Below are 18,521 nucleotides of genomic sequence, written 5' to 3' on the forward strand. Positions count from 1 at the left end.
AAAGACCTCAGTTGAAGTTAAATGTACTTGAAGATCGCCAATTCCATCTTCCAGAGTTCACAAGAGACCATCACCTTTCCCAAATCAGTAAAGCGTAAACAAGCTCATTTCGTCAACTAGATGGTCAAACAAGAATGTAAGAATACACAACTTCGACAGAAAAAAAGAGACTGATAGGGAACCCTACAAGCAACCGTTAGGGCTTTCGAAAGGCATTGTGTCGCGAAGAACGTCAACTATCAAGTTGCATACTGCTAAGATCAGCCTTATAATCAGTGGAAAGTTGGCTCCGAAGAGTGGCATTGTCTACTGGAACGTTCAGAGTGGTGGTAGTCGACAGACATGTTCAGGACGCAGGTATCTAAAGCTATTCCCAGCTGTTTGAGGGCATCTGGATTGATTAGGAGGCCCCTGAGTGCGAAAGCTACTCAGTGGCAGCGATACGTTACGTGTGGCAGACGGTTATACAACCAAGCCGATGAGACTGAAAAGCTGAAGAGGAAGCCTTTGAGTAGGATACCTATTGGTGGAACCGAGCAGTCTGCTTCGCAGAGAGTTACCAGCGATTCAATAGAGTTCAGCACATGGAAAGCTGCTGTTCTTTTCATAGTGGTCGGCGGTGGGCTGTACTACTTCTTCTCCAAGGAGAAGAAGAGGCTTGAGACAGAGAAGGAAGCCGAGGCCAATAGAGGCTACGGCAAGCCCGTAGTGGGTGGTCCATTCAATCTGGTGGACGAAAACGGGGAGCAATTCACCGATAAAGATTTGCTCGGCAAATGGTCTATTTTGTATTTCGGATTCACCCATTGCCCCGATATCTGTCCTGATGAGCTGGACAAGTTGGGAGTATGGCTTGACGCTTTGACGAAGAAACATGGAATTGAATTGCAGCCAATCTTTGTAACGTGCGATCCGGCAAGGGACTCTCCGAAGGTTATGAAGGAATATCTGAGAGATTTCCACCCCAGCCTCAAAGGCGTAACCGGTAGTTACGACGAAGTCAAGAGCGCTTGCAAGCAGTACAGAGTTTACTTCTCAACGCCACCACACGTGAAACCAGGTCAAGACTACCTGGTGGATCATTCGATTTTCTTTTATCTAATGGACCCAGAAGGACAGTTTGTGGAAGCAATGGGGAGAAACTACGATGAAAAGTCAGGCGTGGAGAAAATCGTTGAGCATGTCAAAAGCTATGTGCCCACGGAGGAGCGTGAAAAGAGGAAGAGTAAATGGTACTCGTTCCTATTTGACTGAAGGCTTAGGTATAATGACTTGTAGATAGAAAAGTTGCGTATATGTGCTAGAGATTATGTAAGAAGGAAGTATTAGTTCTTACCGGCCCCTGCTCTGAAGTATATAATATCACCATCTTCCACTACGTATTCCTTACCCTTCTGGAGTAGCTTACCTGCCGCCTTGATAGCGGCATCGTCCTTGTACTCGATAACATCTTCGTATTTCATCACTTGAGCAAGGATAAAGGTGTTCATTAAATCATTATGGATGACACCTGCCGCCTGTGGGGCCTTGGTACCCTTTCTGATGGTCCATTCACGAACTTCATCCGGACCACAGGTGAAGAAAGAGATTAGTTCCAACTTCTGTCTCATGGTGGTGATAATCTTTGGCAACGCCGATTGCGTTTGCAAAGTCTTCAACTCTTCCTCTTGTTCTTCCTCAGACATGGTAGACAATCTTTCCTCTAACGAAACACTGAATGGGATGATCAAATCACCTGGGGAGTACTTATCTACCCATTCCTTGATTCTCAGTAGGTGCTTATTCTTCTTTCTGATGTAATCTTTCTGGGACAAGTTGATCAAATAGATACAAGGCTTGGCGGTCAACAAAAACATCGAGTTGATAACTTCCACTTCTTTAGGGGACCAGTTTTGATTAGCCACTCTCTGACCATCTTGCAACAGTTTGATGATTCTTTCGATAAGAGCAGCTTCCTCCTTCTTTTGCTTCACTTCCAAAGACTGACCGCCTCTCTTGGCGATCTTCAAAGCATTCTCCAAAGCCTTTTCAGAAAATTCGATGTCCTTCAATCTCAATTCCTCGTTGATAATCTCCAAGTCACGGACAGGATCGACGTCACCTTCGATGTGAATAATTTCAGCGTCATCGAAACAACGAACCACTTGGTAAATCGAATCAACCGCCCTGATGTGTGACAAGAACGCATTTCCTAGACCTTCCCCTGCGGACGCACCTTTCGTCAAACCTGCAATATCATAAACAGTCAGGTGAGCTGGAACTTCAGACGCTGGCTTGTAGATCTTGCATAGCTCTTCGAATCTAGGAGAAGGCACAATCACACGAGCTTCTTCAGGATCAATGGTAGCAAATGGATAGTTGGCTGGGTTACCCAAGGGAGATCTGGTAATTGCTTGGAAGAAAGTAGATTTACCAACGTTGGCAAGCCCAACAATACCAGCTTTCAAATTGTTACCGGGACGACCCAATAGAACTTTTTTCTCTTCAACTTGCTTCTTTGGAGGCATCTTTTCGCTAAATTATTCTGATCTTTTAAACAACTGTAGTGAAGTGAAATAAAAATGGAATAAAAAGTCGAAAAATCAATCGACTTCCAATATAACAATCCAACGGTCAGTAGGTAAAAAGCGAATCAGTCGAACCATTTGGAAAAGGGCATGCAAACGACGACGACAAAGTCTTCTTTTCGACATAATTTTTTACTGTTTTTTTTCAGCTCTATACTAGTTGAAAAATCACAAAATACGTCTTTCAGAGGCCTTAATGATCTTCGAGATAACTTCCGATTCCCTCGAACAGCTGGATCCGGCCAACCCTAGCACTTCGACGGCATGATGCTATCGAATGGCTCGCATATCCTGTTCCATTTGGTGAGAGAAAAAAAAATTACTCCGATGCGGGGAGTCGAACCCCGGTCCCCACGGTGAAAGCGTGATGTGATAGCCGTTACACTACATCGGAATAGGAAGACCAAGAATTAACTCTCTAATGCATGGTAGAATGAGCAAGGGCGCTACCATCGTGAAAAACCAAGATATGTTGCTCCAATTTCTGTCGGTCCAATCTCTTGCATGAACCAATTGCTTCGACAACATCATCATCTATCCATTCGGCACACCACAGATCTTACGCAATCCCGAACCGGTCTCTAACAAGTAGCGAAAGACCGTCTACTAAACGTCGCTTATCTAAACAAGAGTGGTATGGTAAATACAGCGTACTTGACAGCCTGGACACCGAAGGCTTCGAGTTGACGATCTTCTTGAAATACACTTCAACAGTTCAACCTGTGCTGGTTTCTCCTTCAAGCCAGATTCTACACGAAAAAACACGCCTAGTCGGGAACCAAAAAATTGGCGTCAGGTGGCTTAGTGAAGCAAGGAGGAGCAGTGTCGATGCTCTCCCAGTCTTCGCGATCGACATCTTGAAGTTAGATGCATCTTGGTAGATTTATGTCTTGGCAAAACTTAGTTTCATACTATCAAGTAATTGGCAAGGTTGTTTCTTAAAGAGCAGTGGATTTTCGTTGGCGTTGCCGGCCAGCGAGTATTGAACGATAGGGCTTGAATCATAGAGACAGCTGCTTGAAAATGGCTGCAAGGATATATTGGTTCACAGCTGTAGCTGGTTACATTGTACAAACGAAATGTTTCTCATATTTGCAGACGAGGGAGAACTATGAGGATGCCAAGGATGAAAAAGTGCACCAGGGATTGACGGTAGTTCTAAGTTTCATGTATTTTGCTTCATGGCTTCTCGTACCAGCCGTATCACGCTTGTTTGATGCTCGTGAGACTTCGAAGAAGCTCGATTTGCCAGCTCCATTGGGATTTGCGTCATCCTCTTCGGATTTGGAGTTGCAAACCTTTGATGAAGAGCCAGAGCTCGCTAGCGATACCGCTGAGTTGATGAGAAATAATGACAACAAGCCAGAGGCTGACAGTAAGATTTGCTTTAAGTATGTTGCGCAATTGGTGACGCTATCTATGTTGGTGCTCGTTCCCGTGCTGACTTATATGATGGCTTTATCGATGTCTCCTGCTTTTGATATCGCACTGATCCAGAATACGTCAATATTTGAGATTACTTCACTACTTTACGGGGTCTGTGGGTTGACCAAGAGAAGAAACGTTGTCACCAAGTTTCTCATTATGATGGTCGCATTGCTTGGAATCTTGATCGTCTCTTACACAAAGGCTACGTGCGATCTACTAGCTGGTAAATTGTCGATAAATGAGAAGACGGGGGAATTGAACGACCCTTTCCTATTTGACAGACTTAAGAGCTCTTTGTTGTGTGGCTTGGGCGCCCTCACGATCGGTCCCTTCGCAGTGCTGTGGCATCGCTGGTTCAACAAGCGTTCGAAACAGGTCACCATGAGAGAGCAAGCTGGTCATCTCTCTATCATGGGGGTCATCTGCATGGTATTGCTCCTGCCATTTTTCCCAGCGCTTGCGGGAACCATCTCAAGCATCTGCAAGGATAGATCGTTTTGGCTGGTCTCCGTGGTTACACTCATCTTTGGGGCTTTGCCACACGTTGTCTCTCTGTTGCAAGTGACCAGGAAGACGACACCAGAGTACTCCACGACTATCAACCTGGGAGCAATCATTTTCATGGGCATAACGGATTGGATATGCGAACCCACTCAAACCACGATCGTGAGATGGGAGGTTATTGGATACATAATGCTCAGCGTCTGCTGCATAATGCTTTCAATTACTTACTACCATAAAGGACAAGATAGGTATACATCACTGATATAGGAACGAGGATGTTTGTATGTTTTGTCGGTTGTGCGGCGCTCTTCACCACTTCAAACGCACCATGCGTTTCTGACCAGTTGCGCTGACAGCCTCTCTGATCAGTTGGAGCAATTCGTCGTCGGATGTGTTATTGACATCCCATTCGACTGTAGTGATTTCATCCTTTGGTGAGATTATTTTCCCCTCCTCATACAGTTTGATGAAGTCCCGCACATTAGCGACCTTCTCACTAGGGTTCTTCTTAACATTTTCAGTAATCCAGAAACCCTTGGAGGTCAATCCCTTGAATATGTGTAGTGAAGTGGGCAAAGTAACAGGTTGTTTCGACATGCCTCCATATGTCAACATCAAAGCGTCTTGATCCAATTTGCGCGCGATACAGGCACTTGATTTACCTCCGACGGAGTTCAACGCTAGTCTGACTCGAGCATTGGGTCCCAAGATCTTTGGCATCTGCTCCTTCCCGAACGCTTTGTCGCTGTTGTCGCTCTCAGAGATAACTCTTGTAGCACCGTATTTCTCTTCCAAGGTCCTAGCCACACTCTCGAAACCTTCACGGTCACGGATAACGCTCAAAGTCTTCACGCCCTTGGCCTTGGCGATCTGTGTCACTATTTTGGACACACCTGACGTGCCAGCGTTCTGGATCAGCCATTCGTTCTTGCTAGGGTCCCAATCTATGTAGTTATTGACCAATTGGTAAGCAGTGCATCCATTAACAGAAACCGTGGCTGCAGAATGAAGATCCAAACCGTTCACCTTGATTAAATCGGACGCTTTTGAAAACACTCGGTAATTGGACCAAGTTCCTTGGTTAGCATGGACAGGAATAACCCAATCGCCTTCACTCAAAGAGGATTCGCTCTTTGGCACTGACACAACCTCAAAGACCCCTTCATTGCCAGCAATTGCTGAGGGTTGTTCAGTCGAGTAATCCAAAGTTTTTTCAGGCTTCGAAGGGTATACTCCTTGCAACTGATTGATATCAGAAGGATTGATCGGGAAAGCAAGAGTGCGCAACACAATTGCCTTGCTCAAGTCCTCTTTTGGAGTGTAATTTTGCACCGAGAGCACGCTACCGACATCTTCCACACTGTGTGTCGAATACACGATAGACTTAAACTGCTTAGGAACTTTAGTAGACATCAGTCTCATAAATGGTCTTGAGATCATTGTCCTTGACTGCTATAACAAACCTATAACTAAACGTCAAGAACCGCAAGTCTCTACGTATATATACAGTTAGAACTCCGGTGCGAGTCGGTTCCTCAACTGCCTCTAGGGTCACGCATCATTAGGTCCCATTAATTCGCAATACGGCTCTTCCAACGAAATGTGGATCATTGATTAACTGGCGAGCCAGTATGCTAAATATGTATTTTGTATGGATATTACATAATCTATCGAGTGGTCTATCTCCTAGAAGTGTCTCTCTAAGTAGCTGCAACTTGCCTTGTAACTGAACCCTTTGAAATAGTCTGATGATGACTTTGGAATATTGATGTCAATCCCTTTGAGGGTGTCTTCGTAGGACATCGAAGTGAACTCCGAGTCGAAGTTTTCTGCCAAGGCCCAGTCCGTGATCAGTGGAAGTATTGGACCGGGTTCTGACTTTTGTATCTCTCCCTTCTCCAGCTTTGGCCAGTCGATCTTGCGGAAGATGAAATGGGAAGTGTAGCCAGAGGTTTTTTCCTGTCCCGCCTTCTTCTTTTTTCGCTTTTGTTTTGGGTCTGTGGGAGTGCGCCAGTACTTATCGACGTCCCATCTCTTGGTGTGTTCCTTCTTCAGCAAGGCAGAGAGCATGTCTTTCATACCGTCGCTGAGATAATGCGGGATCTTGGGACCTTGCTTGTCTCTTTGTATCTTATTAAGTATCACCTTGTGGTTTGCTCCCGTATGTGGCGGCTTCCCAATCAGCATATCGTACATTAGACATCCTAGAGAGTACCAGTCGCATTTCTTGGTGTAGGGAACACCCTGCAGCACTTCCGGGGCGCAATACTCCGGGGTACCGATGATGGAGTATAAGTTGGTGACTTCTTCAGACTCAAATGCGCTTTCTGCGCTCGACGAAAAGGGCACCTCTTGCTGTGCGACACTTTTCTTGCTCAGCCCGAAATCCGTCAGGACCAAATGGCCGTTCTGATCGAGAAGACAGTTTTCTGGTTTCAGATCTCGGTACACTATCCCCTTGCTGTGGAGAAATTTCAGGGCACAACTGATTTCGGCAGCATAAAATGCCACAGTATCTTCATCCAGCGTTCCTTGTTCCTTCAGGTGAAAAAAGAGCTCGCCACCAGGGATATACTGCAGCAGTAAGTACAGTTTGGCATTATCATGGAAAGTGTAGAACAATTTGACGATGTTGGGATGTTCAAGCTCCGATAAAATAGTCCTTTCTGCAAAAGTCCTTTCGACCAATTTCGACACATCCTTGTCGTCCTTCTGCGATTGATCGTTCTCTTCAGTAAATAGTATTTCCGCCTTCAACAGCTGTTTCATAGCGTACAGTTTGCTCGTTTGTTGGTCCCTGACAAGGATGACCTTACCGTAGGCGCCCTTTCCCAGCACTCTGACAGGTTTGAAGTCCGCGAGACAACGGAAAATACCTGCATCCCTGTGAGTCAGCAACTGGCCCCCATCGAGACAACCACCGCCAAGCGGATTTGATGCCGAAGTGACGGATATTCTTCTTGTGCGAGGTGGTGTCGATACCGGGAACTTTTCCAACACAGATGATCTCCTCCTTGGCCTGTCACCTAGGAACGGTATAGGCTCCGTTGCCAGATTGAGATGGTCCAAATTCATTACATTCTCAGCTTCATCTGTTTCGTCATAAAGGGCAGTCGGCTGTTGCTGCTGTTGAAGGCTGCTTTCCGAGTCACTCAACTTCAAACCCTCAAGATCATCGTCCAACGTAAAGATCATTGCAATCCCCTGCTCGAATGAACTGGCAGAAGCTTAAGCAGCCTTGTTCCATTCCATGGCACTTCAATAAATAGAGAGCATGTGTCGCGTTTTTGCAGTAATTTGTCGGCCTTAATGCTAGAGTTTGAATTTTAGATTATATATACAACATACCGAATTTAACATAGTTTAGAGTGAAGCTAAACTAGCTTCTCTGTAGCCGCATTGTATATGGAAGCTAAGCGTTTGTACATTTGCTCGTTGAAGACGCCCTTCTTGAAAAGGATCGCTGTCAGCGTGGAGATTAAGCTGACCATCTGTCTTTCGTCCAAGTTCATCAGTATGGTGGACAGAATGGTCTCGACAGTGATTCTGTTTTCGCTGATGAATGTCTCGTAGTATAGGTTGGCGAAGGAGCCCATCAGAAATTGGCAGTCGACTCTATCTGTGATACCACCGTGGCCGGGAATTGAATGGCCAAAGTCCTTCACTTGGAAGGTTCTCTTCAGACCGGATGCGAAGAAACCACCGAATGGCGCGAACAACGACGCAAAAGTAGCCAGATTCAGCGCGTGGAAATAGATAGGCTTGATGGTGATCACGGAAATCCCCAATTTGTCGAAGATGATCGGCGGTAGTCTGTAGTCCTGCGGTATGAACACAGGGTTCAATTCACAGCGCAAATTCGAGAAAAAATTGGTGTGGATGTCCTTGACCGGACAAGTCATGTACATGAACGACGAGAACAGCTTGGTCAGGATGATGCTTGCGAGAGCGGTGAAGAACCAGGCGCCCAGGAATCCCTCGAGTGTCTTTTTGGGCGAGATTTCGATCAACTTGGTGCGTCCGAAGGTGATCCCGCAGAGATATGCGAAGATGTCGTTCACTATCACGAGCCCGCAGGGCAACAGGAACCAAATCAGCCCGTTTATCACGTTCTTTATAATCAGATGCGCCTGGCCCACGACCAACATCAAAACCATGTGTGTTATACACAGAGACGCAAACTGGAACTTCAAAAACCCCTTGCGCAGACTGCACACAAACATAACAAACCCCAGCAGGTACAGGCAATAGCAGATAAACCTGTGGTTCGCCGCCAACAGCGTAAGCACCCTGTACTCTATGAAATAATCCTGGAAGAACTGGAAAAGCGATTTGCCGTCCAAGTAGTAGATCGTCGTGAAGAGAAAGTACCAATTCAGAGTCTTTGTCAAAGGCAAGTTTTTCGCACGTCCAGATGCACTCGTCACCGCGATACATTCCCTGAAAGTGGCAATCTGACAAGCTAATATCAACATTATACACCAGAAATGACCGGACGCCAATGTGATAAAGAATCCAGCTATCATAACAAAAGTCCACAACGTTCTCACAAGGAAATTGTACTTCTTACTATCACTCTGCTTCTCATTAGCCTCCTTCCCGGCCTTCCTGACACCCCCAGCGTCGGATGTCGAGCTCTTATCCTGCTCCTTCATGCTGAACTAACCAATTGCCCACTTCGACCGCCGACAAGAACAGATCCTACCAGCTACACCGTGCGACTTCAGCTGCTCATCAAGCCAAACCCTTTATAAGAACGTCAAATTTTTCGAACTTCACATGGAATCGTCTCATACGGTACTGTCACGTGAAAACACTCATATACCAGTTAATAGCGTATGGGAAGACGTTCATTTGGTTATAAAGATGCCGGCATTGGCCAAATGGCTCGCCAACGGCTGTCTTTTGTGTGTCTTTTGTCCCATGTTGCTTGCTTGTCTGCTTGTTCTCTTAATGCAGCTTAAAGGTTGAAAAAAAAGCTGTGAAATTTGCGATGAGATGAGATGAACTTGGTGGAATTGCCACCGATTGTGCTGTCATTGATGTCCAACACGCTGTGTGATGATCTGTCGGGGGTGTTGCAGTTTGTTAGAGACTGTCGCGACAGTTTTTGGTCGCCGGAGTGTGAAATAAGAGAGTCTCCAGTAGGTGGTGTTGGTGTGTTCGCTGGCACGGACATTAGGAAGGGGAGTACTTTGTTGAAGCTTCCGAAATCGAGCCTGTTTTCGGCGTCGAATAGCACAATAGCGAACTTGCTGCTCGATGACGAGATTGATGGGATTCTGGCGTTGAACATCGCTTTTATATATGAGACGACGGTGTTCAGAGAAAAAAGCCACTGGGTTCCCTATCTGAAGAGTATACGCATTTGCGATGAGCAGCAGCAGCTGGTGCTGCCGCCTGGTTACTGGAGCGACGAGGCCAAGAGATGTCTGCGGGGCTCAACCTTGGATACGCTGCACGATGGACTGAGATCGGAGACGGAGGTGCAGGAAGGGTTTGAGCTGGCTGTCGATTTAGCCAGGAAATGGAACCAGGAGTTCGGTCTTCCGATTCCCCAGGGGTATCTCGACGTTCGGCCGGACGACAGAGACGACACCATCCTGAAGTTCCACAGATTTGTCGCGACAGCGTATGCGATGTCTTCTAGGGTCTTCGAGATAGACGCGTATCATGGGAGCGCGCTGGTGCCGATCGCGGACCTGTTCAACCACAGCACGACGGCGCCCGACGTTCGTTTTACCTCGCTCTACGAGGTGTGCCCGCTGTGCGGCGAGCCGGGCATGTGCAAGCATCTGGTGGCCGAGGCCGCGCTGGAGGCGCAGGAGAACGGCGGCTCGTCGCCGCCGGGCTCTGACGCCGAGTCCAGCGACGAGGAGCACGACCCGTCCAACGAAGACGAGCTGGTGGACATAACGCTCGAGCGGGACGTCAAGAAGGGCCAGGAGATCTTCAATTCGTACGGCGAGCTGTCCAACGCGCTTCTCCTGGCTCGCTACGGCTTCACCGTGCGGAACAACCCTCACGACATGGTCCATCTGGGCAACGAGGTCAGGGCGCTGGTACGAACGCACGGACGCTACGCGGCGAGGACCCAGTGGTGGAGCCGAACCGGCTGGAAGGCGTACTCCCGCTGGAGCGCCGCCGAAGTGCAAACGCCCTGGCTGTCGGAGATCTTCGTCGACTCGCGGGGCCAGCCCTCGGACCCGCTGGCAGCATTCCTCAATCTACTCGAGATGCCAGAAACGCAATGGCTGCAGCTACGCAGCGCTCCCACCCCCAGCAACGCCCCTGTCCACCAGCTACAAGACATGGGCGACGTCGGAACCAGAGCCCACCTCCTACGACTCCTTGCCTACAAGAAACTTTCGTGGCGTCCGTCGCCAGGCGGCGTCCCGCCTGCTGCCAGAGTTATCCTCCACTCTGAACGCACAATACTGCGCAGGGCACGGTCCAGAATGTACCGACGCAACTCGTCAAGATATACAGACTAGTCTTCTAACAAAACTCTTCTAACAAAACTCGATTTATATATTATATTTTATTTTATTCTTCGAGGGCATCGCTTTTTTTTTTCACCGACGCACTGGGATTTTTCGACGTATAAAGCAGGCAGAAAATTTTTCAACTCATCGAGTATACTAGCTACAATTTTTCAGTAAAACCACCTCTATAAGATCAAACGTATCGATTACGATGTCTCGTCCTCAAGTTACCGTTCAATCTCTAACCGGTGAAGCTACTTCTAGCTCTTTGCCATTGCCAGCTGTGTTCAATGCTCCAATCCGTGCTGACATTGTGCACTCTGTGTTCGTTTCTGTGAACAAGAACAAGAGACAAGCTTACGCTGTCTCTGAGAAGGCAGGTCACCAAACTTCTGCCGAATCTTGGGGTACCGGTCGTGCTGTTGCCCGTATTCCAAGAGTCGGTGGTGGTGGTACCCACAGATCCGGCCAAGCTGCTTTCGGTAACATGTGTCGTGGTGGTCGTATGTTTGCTCCAACCAAGACCTGGAGAAAGTGGAACGTCAAGGTTAACCACAACGAGAAGCGTTACGCCACTGCATCTGCCATTGCTGCATCTGCTGTTGCTTCTTTGGTGTTGGCTAGAGGTCACAGAGTTGAAAACATCCCAGAGATCCCATTGGTTGTCTCTAACGAGTTGGAGTCTGTCAAGAAGACCAAGGATGCTGTTGCTGCTTTGAAGGCTGTTGGTGCCCAGGCTGACCTGGTCAAGGTGCTGAAATCCAAGAAGTTGAGAGCTGGTAAGGGTAAGTACAGAAACAGAAGATGGACCCAGAGAAGAGGCCCATTGGTTGTGTACTCTGAGGACAACGGTATTGTGAAGGCGTTCAGAAACGTTCCAGGCGTCGAAACCGCTAACGTTGCCTCTTTGAACTTGTTGCAGTTGGCTCCAGGTGCTCACTTGGGTAGATTCGTCATCTGGACCGAGTCTGCTTTCGCTAGCTTGGACAAGATCTGGGGTTCCGAGACCGTTGCCTCTGCCAAGTCCAACTACGCGTTGCCAGCTAACATCATCACCAACGCCGATGTCACCAGAATCATCAACTCTTCTGACATCCAGTCTGTTGTTAGACCAGCTGGTCAGGCTACTCAGAAGCGCACTCACGTCTTGAAGAAGAACCCATTGAAGAACAAGCAGGTGTTGTTGAGATTGAACCCATACGCTAAGGTTTTCGCCGCTGAAAAGTTGGGCTCCAAGAAGGTTGAGCAGTCCGCTCAAAAGCCAGCCGACGTCTTCACTCAAACTTTGAAGCACGACTAAGCTACTTGAGTTGGAACACTAGTTTCTTATGTTTACAGTTTACGTAATTGATTCATATGGGAACTTATTACCTCTCTTTCTCCAATGCTAGCGAGGCTCTTCTATTAATACAGTAATTAAAATACGAAAAATGAAGGTATTGTAAATTCGACGAGATTAGCGCATGATAAAGGTGTCTTCGCCAGATTTGCTTCTGCGAGCGGCATCGATCCCCTTGGCCTCGAAATCGTAGGTAATCTTGATGTCCAGATCTCTGTTATGACGCTTGTTTGGAGCACAAGTAAGTTCACCTCTCAGAACATCGCCTGTCTCAGCTTCTAAATTTTCTTTCAGGTAAAACACGGTTTGCTTCCAATGAGTGTATGGAGAGTGCGCGCCGGTTGAGAAGCCAACCGGTATTTTTCCTTCTGGAGCCGGGAAAACGATATCAAACCAGGCGATCAGCCCATTAATCCAATCTTGTCTCTTGGCTTCAACCTCAAATTTAGCCTTGAATGACAGATCCGAAAGTTGAACTGTGTTTAGATCAAACTCGATAAGTTGGCATCTCGTAGTGTTGACCACGTTGCCTTGCACAGTATCGACAATTGGTTCTTGCATGACCAATGGAATGAAGGGAGAATAGTCGAAACCATAAACGTCGTGCCAGTAGTTGATCTTCTCGTCTTTATATTGAGCATCCTCCAGACCAGCAATGTGTAAAGAACATTTGTCAGGGAAAATTAAGCCACCCTCGACCAAATAGTGATCACGGGCATAAAGCACTGTGTCCAGCATAGACTCATAAAGTAAGAAATATCCCATCCATTCAGAAATGATGATGTCTACCTTGGGGAATGGCAGTTCCACGTCCTCCAACTTACCACGCAATAAGGTAATCTTATCAGAGAAACCGTTCAGCTCGACAATTTCGCGAGCCATCTCGATGATGCTGGACATATCGACACCGATGACGTGCTTTGCACCGTTCTTGGCAGCAAACATCGAAAGAATACCAGTTCCACAGCCAACATCTAGCACAATTTTGTCCTTGAAAAGATGTTTGTTTTGAACAATTGCATTTCTGTATGACAAGGTGCGCACAGAATCCTGTAACATTTCTTCGTGGATACCATAGTGATCGTACGAGTCGAAATAGTGCTGCTCACTATGGCTCAAAGCACCCTTTTGAGTAGCTGATTCGCCAGCTGCGGTCTTGCTCATCATTAATTGTCCACTGGGTGCGCTCAATTGATAGATGCGCGACAGTCGAGCTAACCATCAAAGATCAGTTAGTTAGTCAATCTACAACGAACCAATATTTTCTGCGGAGGCATCACTGGAAAATTTTCCAGCTCATCGAGCTACGGTTCATCGCCCGTGCACCTCACTTTGAAGGTATAACTTCAGTAAATCGTCAGTAACCGCTGTATGCAGAGCTTGATGGGTCCTGTGTTGTATCGATTCTCAACCTACTATCAAGGAGCCGATCACTTGGATGGTATTGCGTTTGCGCTTGGGCCGGTCCCGATGTGACGCGGACAAACATGAATTCTCAGTGCCCTCAAGTGCTAGCTGGATTAGAGGCAGACATTTGTGATATCTCTAGATCTTTTGCAGGTAGCCCTGCTGGATCAATCTCTCGACGTCCGCTTGCCTGACGAAAAACTGCGAATCTTTGATCAGATTGAACACGCCATACTCGGTCTGAATCTCCCCGGCCTCCTTCAGGACTCGGACATCTATGAAAACATCACTCGGAGGTGTCAGACTGCCTGAAAGATCTATATCTGCCAGTTCACCGCTTTTCAAGTCCGTCAACAGATCGAGATACTCCTTCAAATACTCTTGTTCATCTGGCGAAATATTAGTTGATACCTGTTCTGTGCCCTTCAGATCTGAGAGAAGATCCAATCCGTTGTTGTCCCAGGCAATTTTATCTAAAATGTCTGCCCTCATCTTTTGGTAGGCCAGTAAACAACGCTTGTTGCGCTCCAAACACAGTAGAGTGACAAAAAACTGGCATTTGGAAACCTTATCCTCGAGATTCCCCAGCAGCTGTTGTTCTTTTAAATACTCGCTGTTTTTTTTTAGTTGTCCCACTTCCTTCAGGATCCCCTGTACAAGCTCTTCATGGTACATAGGCAGCTTATAACCGTCACCGCTTCGACTTTGCAACTGCTTTGTGCGCTTGGCCTCAAGAACCAGTTTATTAGCTAGATCTCCATACATCTCTCACTAGATCTTGAATCTAGCTCCGTCTGCTTCTTCAAGTGATGATCAACAAGTATTAAGGAACTTCGTTACGCGTCGAAGTACTAAATGAACAGAATAAAGAAAGTTCAGGTTCTATCATGAAGTAGGTGCCGACGCCATGGTGAGAGTCTACGGTAAGCGAAGTCGATCATGGACGTACGATAGTAGCCAATATGGTGATGAGTCAATGGTGGAACTAAGCGATGATGGAGAAATTGAAGAGATCAAGCAGCCGGTTACAGCAAATGAGCCGGATAATATCACATTGAGCCGTCAAGATGAGTCTAATGATGCTGACGAAGAATCTTTGCGCATAAGCTCGAGTACGGTGAGTTTTATCCGTGATACTTGCAATGCAACAAGCACTAGTGTCGCTATGGATGATGATATCTCACCATTGAAGGCTTTCGACTTCCTGCAAGGTCGCTCAGCAGTAAAGAAGAGGAAAACAAATTACAAGAAGGTCAGCGTTGGGGAATGTGAAGATCCCGAGGCTCCCAATGGATCTGAAAGCTCAATAGATAAAACGGTTGATAGGCTCAATCAATTCCTGGCATCTCTCCAGCCAGCTAATGCAGAGGACCAAATCAAGGATCAATTTGAGCGGGAGCTGAAAAAGTCGGTAGAGGAAGATTATTCATGTTCTTTTGATAAGGTGATGTATGACCGGTCGCGAACGATTCTGTTTAATGAAGATGAGGATGGGATTGAGGTCCAAGAACCGGATCAGCAAACGGAGGTTGCAGCAGAAATACCCAAGACAGGCCGAAAAGCTGGTAAGCATTTGACACATCATTATAAGGAGCTGAAGAATATAGGTGAAGTTGTAAAGTATCAGGATGAATTGCAGTTTCTTACGGATGAATCACCGTCCAAAATTAACATTGAAACCTTCATTTCAAGGTTCCTTGGCCTGGCGATGGCGATAGAGCAAGATGAAGAGTTTCTTGAGTACATTAACCGACACGCAGCAAATGAAATTTGCCGCTGGTGCTTCTCCAAGGAACTCAATAGGCATCCGGTGGTCACACTGCTACAGTCTTTTTTGCTGACCAAAGTACGACTGCCGCCGGAATATCCCCCGTCAGACTTCGAACATTTAGTCGTTTTGTCTCTAGGCTGCGATGAACCCCCATCCATACATTCCTTGACCGGCAAGCTGAGGCGTATGAACCTAACAGACTTCCTAAACAAGACTGGAAAAAAGTCCGCCCAAGATTACTCTCTGCAGCTATGCCTCAATTATCCAGATCAATTATTGTCACAAGAAGTGACGAGACGAATCCTCGATATTGCTATTCAGAGAGATCTTGATCAGGAATCTAGTTCCGTACTTTTTCCGCTTGTTGAGCATATACTATCATCAGGCTCACCTGTCGTAGGTGACACCTCAAGTATTCTTCTGGGCAGCCTGATATGTGCGCTGCCCAAGCAATGCTGTAACGAGGATTTAGTAAAGTCACTGATAATGCTATCCAATGAGAACAAGGTACTGACCGAAGCGCCAGTAGAGCAAAAGCAGAAGCTAATGCATTGTTCGCTAGGCTTTATATTGAGGCACATCCACCCCATAGCGGATTCAACAGCAGACCTCGTCATCCTATACCTGGGGCTTTTACTCAACATGTTAGATGTTTGTGACGCACGACTGTTCGAGAAGCAGCAACTAGATCACGCAAGAAAGCTGTTGCCTAGTATCTCAACTAGTGATACAGATCCATTTATTGTCTGTATGTACTCTTTGAACCTTGCTCATATACTATTTGGTGCAGGAGAGCGACTACATGAGGAAGAGAAAGACCTACTAATGAGGATCTTGAATTCCTACGATAAAGAAGGCATAAATATCAATCAAGCTATACGGGATCAAGTCAAGGCTGCTTTGAATAATTTTCTATAAGTAGTTAACGTCTTATGAAAGTGCAAGAAAGTGAGCGGTCTCTCAAGGTGCCAGACGAACTCTGATCCAAGGATCATGTTCGCTCTTTCTTGTATACGAAAAACGATCATGTAAACGATTAGGTCTGCCCTGCCAAAATTCAATCTCCAATGGGACAACTCTTAGACCTCCCCAGTAATCGGGACAGGGTATATCCGCAACACCTTCAAATCTTTCTTCGTTCTTCTTGGCTAAGGCATTGAGTTCCTGTCTGTCTTTAATTACATGCGATTGAGGTGATGACCAAGCACCGACCTTGGAGCCACGAGGTCTGGTTTTGAAATAACGCTCAGAGGTCTCGCGGTTAACGTGTTCAGTGAAACCTTCGATTCTCACCTGTCTTTGTAGATCCTTCCAAAAGAAGGTGATTGCAGCATGGGGATTCGTCTTAATATCGTGAGCTTTTTTAGAAGTTCCCCAATTGGAGTAAATCGTAAATCCACGATGGTCTAGCTCTTTAAACAGTAAAACCCTTGACGAAACTCTTCCGCTGGGCAACTCAGCAGAAGCAAAATTAATCGCTTCAGGAAGTGTCTCCGATTTATCAGCTCTAGCCTCGGCAAACCATTTGGCAAATTGGTCGATCGGATCCTCTGCTAATTGTGACTCTTCCAGGGAGAACTTGTCATATTGGTAAGTGTCTGGAGCAAAAATGATCGGTGTTTGAGTTCTCTCAGAATCTTCAGCCATTGAATCAACGATTGATCGAAATTTAGTGCTTTAGGCTTTCTACCAAATACTTGGCCTCTATTTCAAAGTGGTTTATTTTATAATGTGGTAATAAAGTCCAATTGGCTGTTATTTAAGCACGCGCTATTACAGGAGTCAATGCTTTAAGAGAGAAAGTGCTAGATCTCTGACCCTTTCAGCTTGTTATTCCAATATCAAGATCCTGGGAATGCCATCACGTAGTGAGACAGCTTGGATCTTGAGATTGCTTTCATTATCGCGGAGGATTACCACGCCAAAGTCCTTAGGAAAAGGTCTGTCGAAAGACATATCTGCAGTCGATCCCTCAATAATATATCAGCTCAAGTCGGTCTACAGAGTTCCAGTAAATAATGATATCTGTGGATCTCGTCGGTCGACTGTCGAAGTTTAACGTTCTGGCGGGCCAGAGTTAACAAGCCAAGATGTGCCAAATCGGCCACTTTTAAGATTGAATAGCGTTGGGAGATGACCGGCCTCATCCGCTTAGCAGTCCGTTGTTGGCTTAGTCTTCAAGGAAGAGTACTCATTGCTTCGCCAAGACTTTCTCACATCTATGTTACTGCAATAAATTCAAGAGTTCCTGCCAGACAGCGAATCATCACAAGTGGATGCTGCGATAGCGTACCGGGATGACGGCGTGCCAGTTACGTGCTGGTAGTTTTTTTTTTCCATTCGTCTAGGTCGAATGGTGATCAAAAAGGTGCCAAAAAATGAAATCGTCGAGTCAATCAGTCATTCCTGAAGTGGTGCACACGAGCCATCGCCACTTGAATCAGTGGCTTTGCATCCTTAAAATTACAAAAAGCCAGATGCAAATGCCAGCACCGTATTGATGCCATACAACATCTCCAATCCATGAATGACAGATCAAAAGGCAGATCAATCACCTCCTTCCATTACCGTACGCCAATGTTAGTTTCACGTCGCATCCGGTAAATAAGTTTTACCCTTTAATCGGTAGGGAAATGCTTACTGAAAAGAAACCGCCCAGAGGCCCTTCCTTAGCACGCCACTCTGTTCTGCCATTGAAGCTCATGAGACTTTGTGACAAGCTAAATTAGCTTTGCCGTGAATTTCAAGCGGTGCGATGGAACTTTCGACGGGGTTAACGATAAATCAAGCCAAATCCATTGAATGGGTAATTCCGTTTTGCAAGCTGGATTCAAACCCAAGAAAGCCCCAACTTTTGCGAGAAATTGCAATTGAATATCAATCGCCCTCATTAGCGCTCCAGGTTGACATCTATGAACAAAACGGCAAATACCAGGTGAACGAACTCTGTAATTGTAATTTTACCGTTAAGGTTGTTGTGTGGTGTAAGGTTGTTGTAAGCGATTGTTAACCAAATAACC

General features: G+C 46.4%; 12 protein-coding genes and 1 non-coding gene across 13 annotated transcripts; 5 read left to right on the forward strand and 8 right to left on the reverse strand.

The window, feature by feature from the left end:
• Positions 1-342: 342 nt before the first annotated feature.
• Positions 343-1,254, forward strand: SCO1 (Cu-binding protein SCO1; the record flags this gene model as incomplete). Its single annotated transcript, XM_037285241.1, has 1 exon — positions 343-1,254. The coding sequence occupies one exon, from the start codon at positions 343-345 to the stop codon at positions 1,252-1,254; it is 912 nt and encodes a 303-aa protein (XP_037141137.1).
• Positions 1,255-1,325: 71 nt separating this feature from the next.
• Positions 1,326-2,507, reverse strand: OLA1 (Obg-like ATPase; the record flags this gene model as incomplete). The annotated part of the gene is made up of 1 exon (XM_037285242.1): positions 1,326-2,507. One exon carries the CDS (start codon positions 2,505-2,507, stop codon positions 1,326-1,328), a length of 1,182 nt encoding a protein of 393 aa, XP_037141138.1.
• Positions 2,508-2,889: 382 nt separating this feature from the next.
• On the reverse strand, positions 2,890-2,961 carry HG536_0Gtrna13E. The gene has a single exon. It is a non-coding gene; the product is annotated as a tRNA-Glu (tRNA).
• A 629-nt stretch (positions 2,962-3,590) lies between these two features.
• CSG2 (mannosylinositol phosphorylceramide synthase regulatory subunit) lies at positions 3,591-4,766 on the forward strand (the record flags this gene model as incomplete). Its single annotated transcript, XM_037285243.1, has 1 exon — positions 3,591-4,766. The coding sequence occupies one exon, from the start codon at positions 3,591-3,593 to the stop codon at positions 4,764-4,766; it is 1,176 nt and encodes a 391-aa protein (XP_037141139.1).
• A 42-nt stretch (positions 4,767-4,808) lies between these two features.
• Positions 4,809-5,939, reverse strand: ETR1 (enoyl-[acyl-carrier-protein] reductase; the record flags this gene model as incomplete). The annotated part of the gene is made up of 1 exon (XM_037285244.1): positions 4,809-5,939. One exon carries the CDS (start codon positions 5,937-5,939, stop codon positions 4,809-4,811), a length of 1,131 nt encoding a protein of 376 aa, XP_037141140.1.
• Positions 5,940-6,185: 246 nt separating this feature from the next.
• Positions 6,186-7,694, reverse strand: YPK3 (putative protein kinase YPK3; the record flags this gene model as incomplete). The annotated part of the gene is made up of 1 exon (XM_037285245.1): positions 6,186-7,694. One exon carries the CDS (start codon positions 7,692-7,694, stop codon positions 6,186-6,188), a length of 1,509 nt encoding a protein of 502 aa, XP_037141141.1.
• A 179-nt stretch (positions 7,695-7,873) lies between these two features.
• CDS1 (phosphatidate cytidylyltransferase) lies at positions 7,874-9,154 on the reverse strand (the record flags this gene model as incomplete). The annotated part of the gene is made up of 1 exon (XM_037285246.1): positions 7,874-9,154. The coding sequence occupies one exon, from the start codon at positions 9,152-9,154 to the stop codon at positions 7,874-7,876; it is 1,281 nt and encodes a 426-aa protein (XP_037141142.1).
• A 348-nt stretch (positions 9,155-9,502) lies between these two features.
• On the forward strand, positions 9,503-10,993 carry RKM3 (protein-lysine N-methyltransferase; the record flags this gene model as incomplete). The annotated part of the gene is made up of 1 exon (XM_037285247.1): positions 9,503-10,993. One exon carries the CDS (start codon positions 9,503-9,505, stop codon positions 10,991-10,993), a length of 1,491 nt encoding a protein of 496 aa, XP_037141143.1.
• Positions 10,994-11,195: 202 nt separating this feature from the next.
• Positions 11,196-12,284, forward strand: RPL4A (60S ribosomal protein uL4; the record flags this gene model as incomplete). Its single annotated transcript, XM_037285248.1, has 1 exon — positions 11,196-12,284. The coding sequence occupies one exon, from the start codon at positions 11,196-11,198 to the stop codon at positions 12,282-12,284; it is 1,089 nt and encodes a 362-aa protein (XP_037141144.1).
• A 156-nt stretch (positions 12,285-12,440) lies between these two features.
• On the reverse strand, positions 12,441-13,490 carry HMT1 (protein-arginine omega-N methyltransferase HMT1; the record flags this gene model as incomplete). Its single annotated transcript, XM_037285249.1, has 1 exon — positions 12,441-13,490. The coding sequence occupies one exon, from the start codon at positions 13,488-13,490 to the stop codon at positions 12,441-12,443; it is 1,050 nt and encodes a 349-aa protein (XP_037141145.1).
• Positions 13,491-13,868: 378 nt separating this feature from the next.
• On the reverse strand, positions 13,869-14,495 carry PSF1 (DNA replication protein PSF1; the record flags this gene model as incomplete). Its single annotated transcript, XM_037285250.1, has 1 exon — positions 13,869-14,495. The coding sequence occupies one exon, from the start codon at positions 14,493-14,495 to the stop codon at positions 13,869-13,871; it is 627 nt and encodes a 208-aa protein (XP_037141146.1).
• Positions 14,496-14,637: 142 nt separating this feature from the next.
• Positions 14,638-16,419, forward strand: RAD61 (Rad61p; the record flags this gene model as incomplete). Its single annotated transcript, XM_037285251.1, has 1 exon — positions 14,638-16,419. One exon carries the CDS (start codon positions 14,638-14,640, stop codon positions 16,417-16,419), a length of 1,782 nt encoding a protein of 593 aa, XP_037141147.1.
• A 42-nt stretch (positions 16,420-16,461) lies between these two features.
• PDX3 (pyridoxamine-phosphate oxidase PDX3) lies at positions 16,462-17,148 on the reverse strand (the record flags this gene model as incomplete). The annotated part of the gene is made up of 1 exon (XM_037285252.1): positions 16,462-17,148. One exon carries the CDS (start codon positions 17,146-17,148, stop codon positions 16,462-16,464), a length of 687 nt encoding a protein of 228 aa, XP_037141148.1.
• Positions 17,149-18,521: the final 1,373 nt, after the last annotated feature.

The sequence above is a fragment of the Torulaspora globosa genome, chromosome 7, assembly GCF_014133895.1.
Source record: "Torulaspora globosa chromosome 7, complete sequence".
Taxonomy (NCBI): domain Eukaryota; kingdom Fungi; phylum Ascomycota; class Saccharomycetes; order Saccharomycetales; family Saccharomycetaceae; genus Torulaspora; species Torulaspora globosa.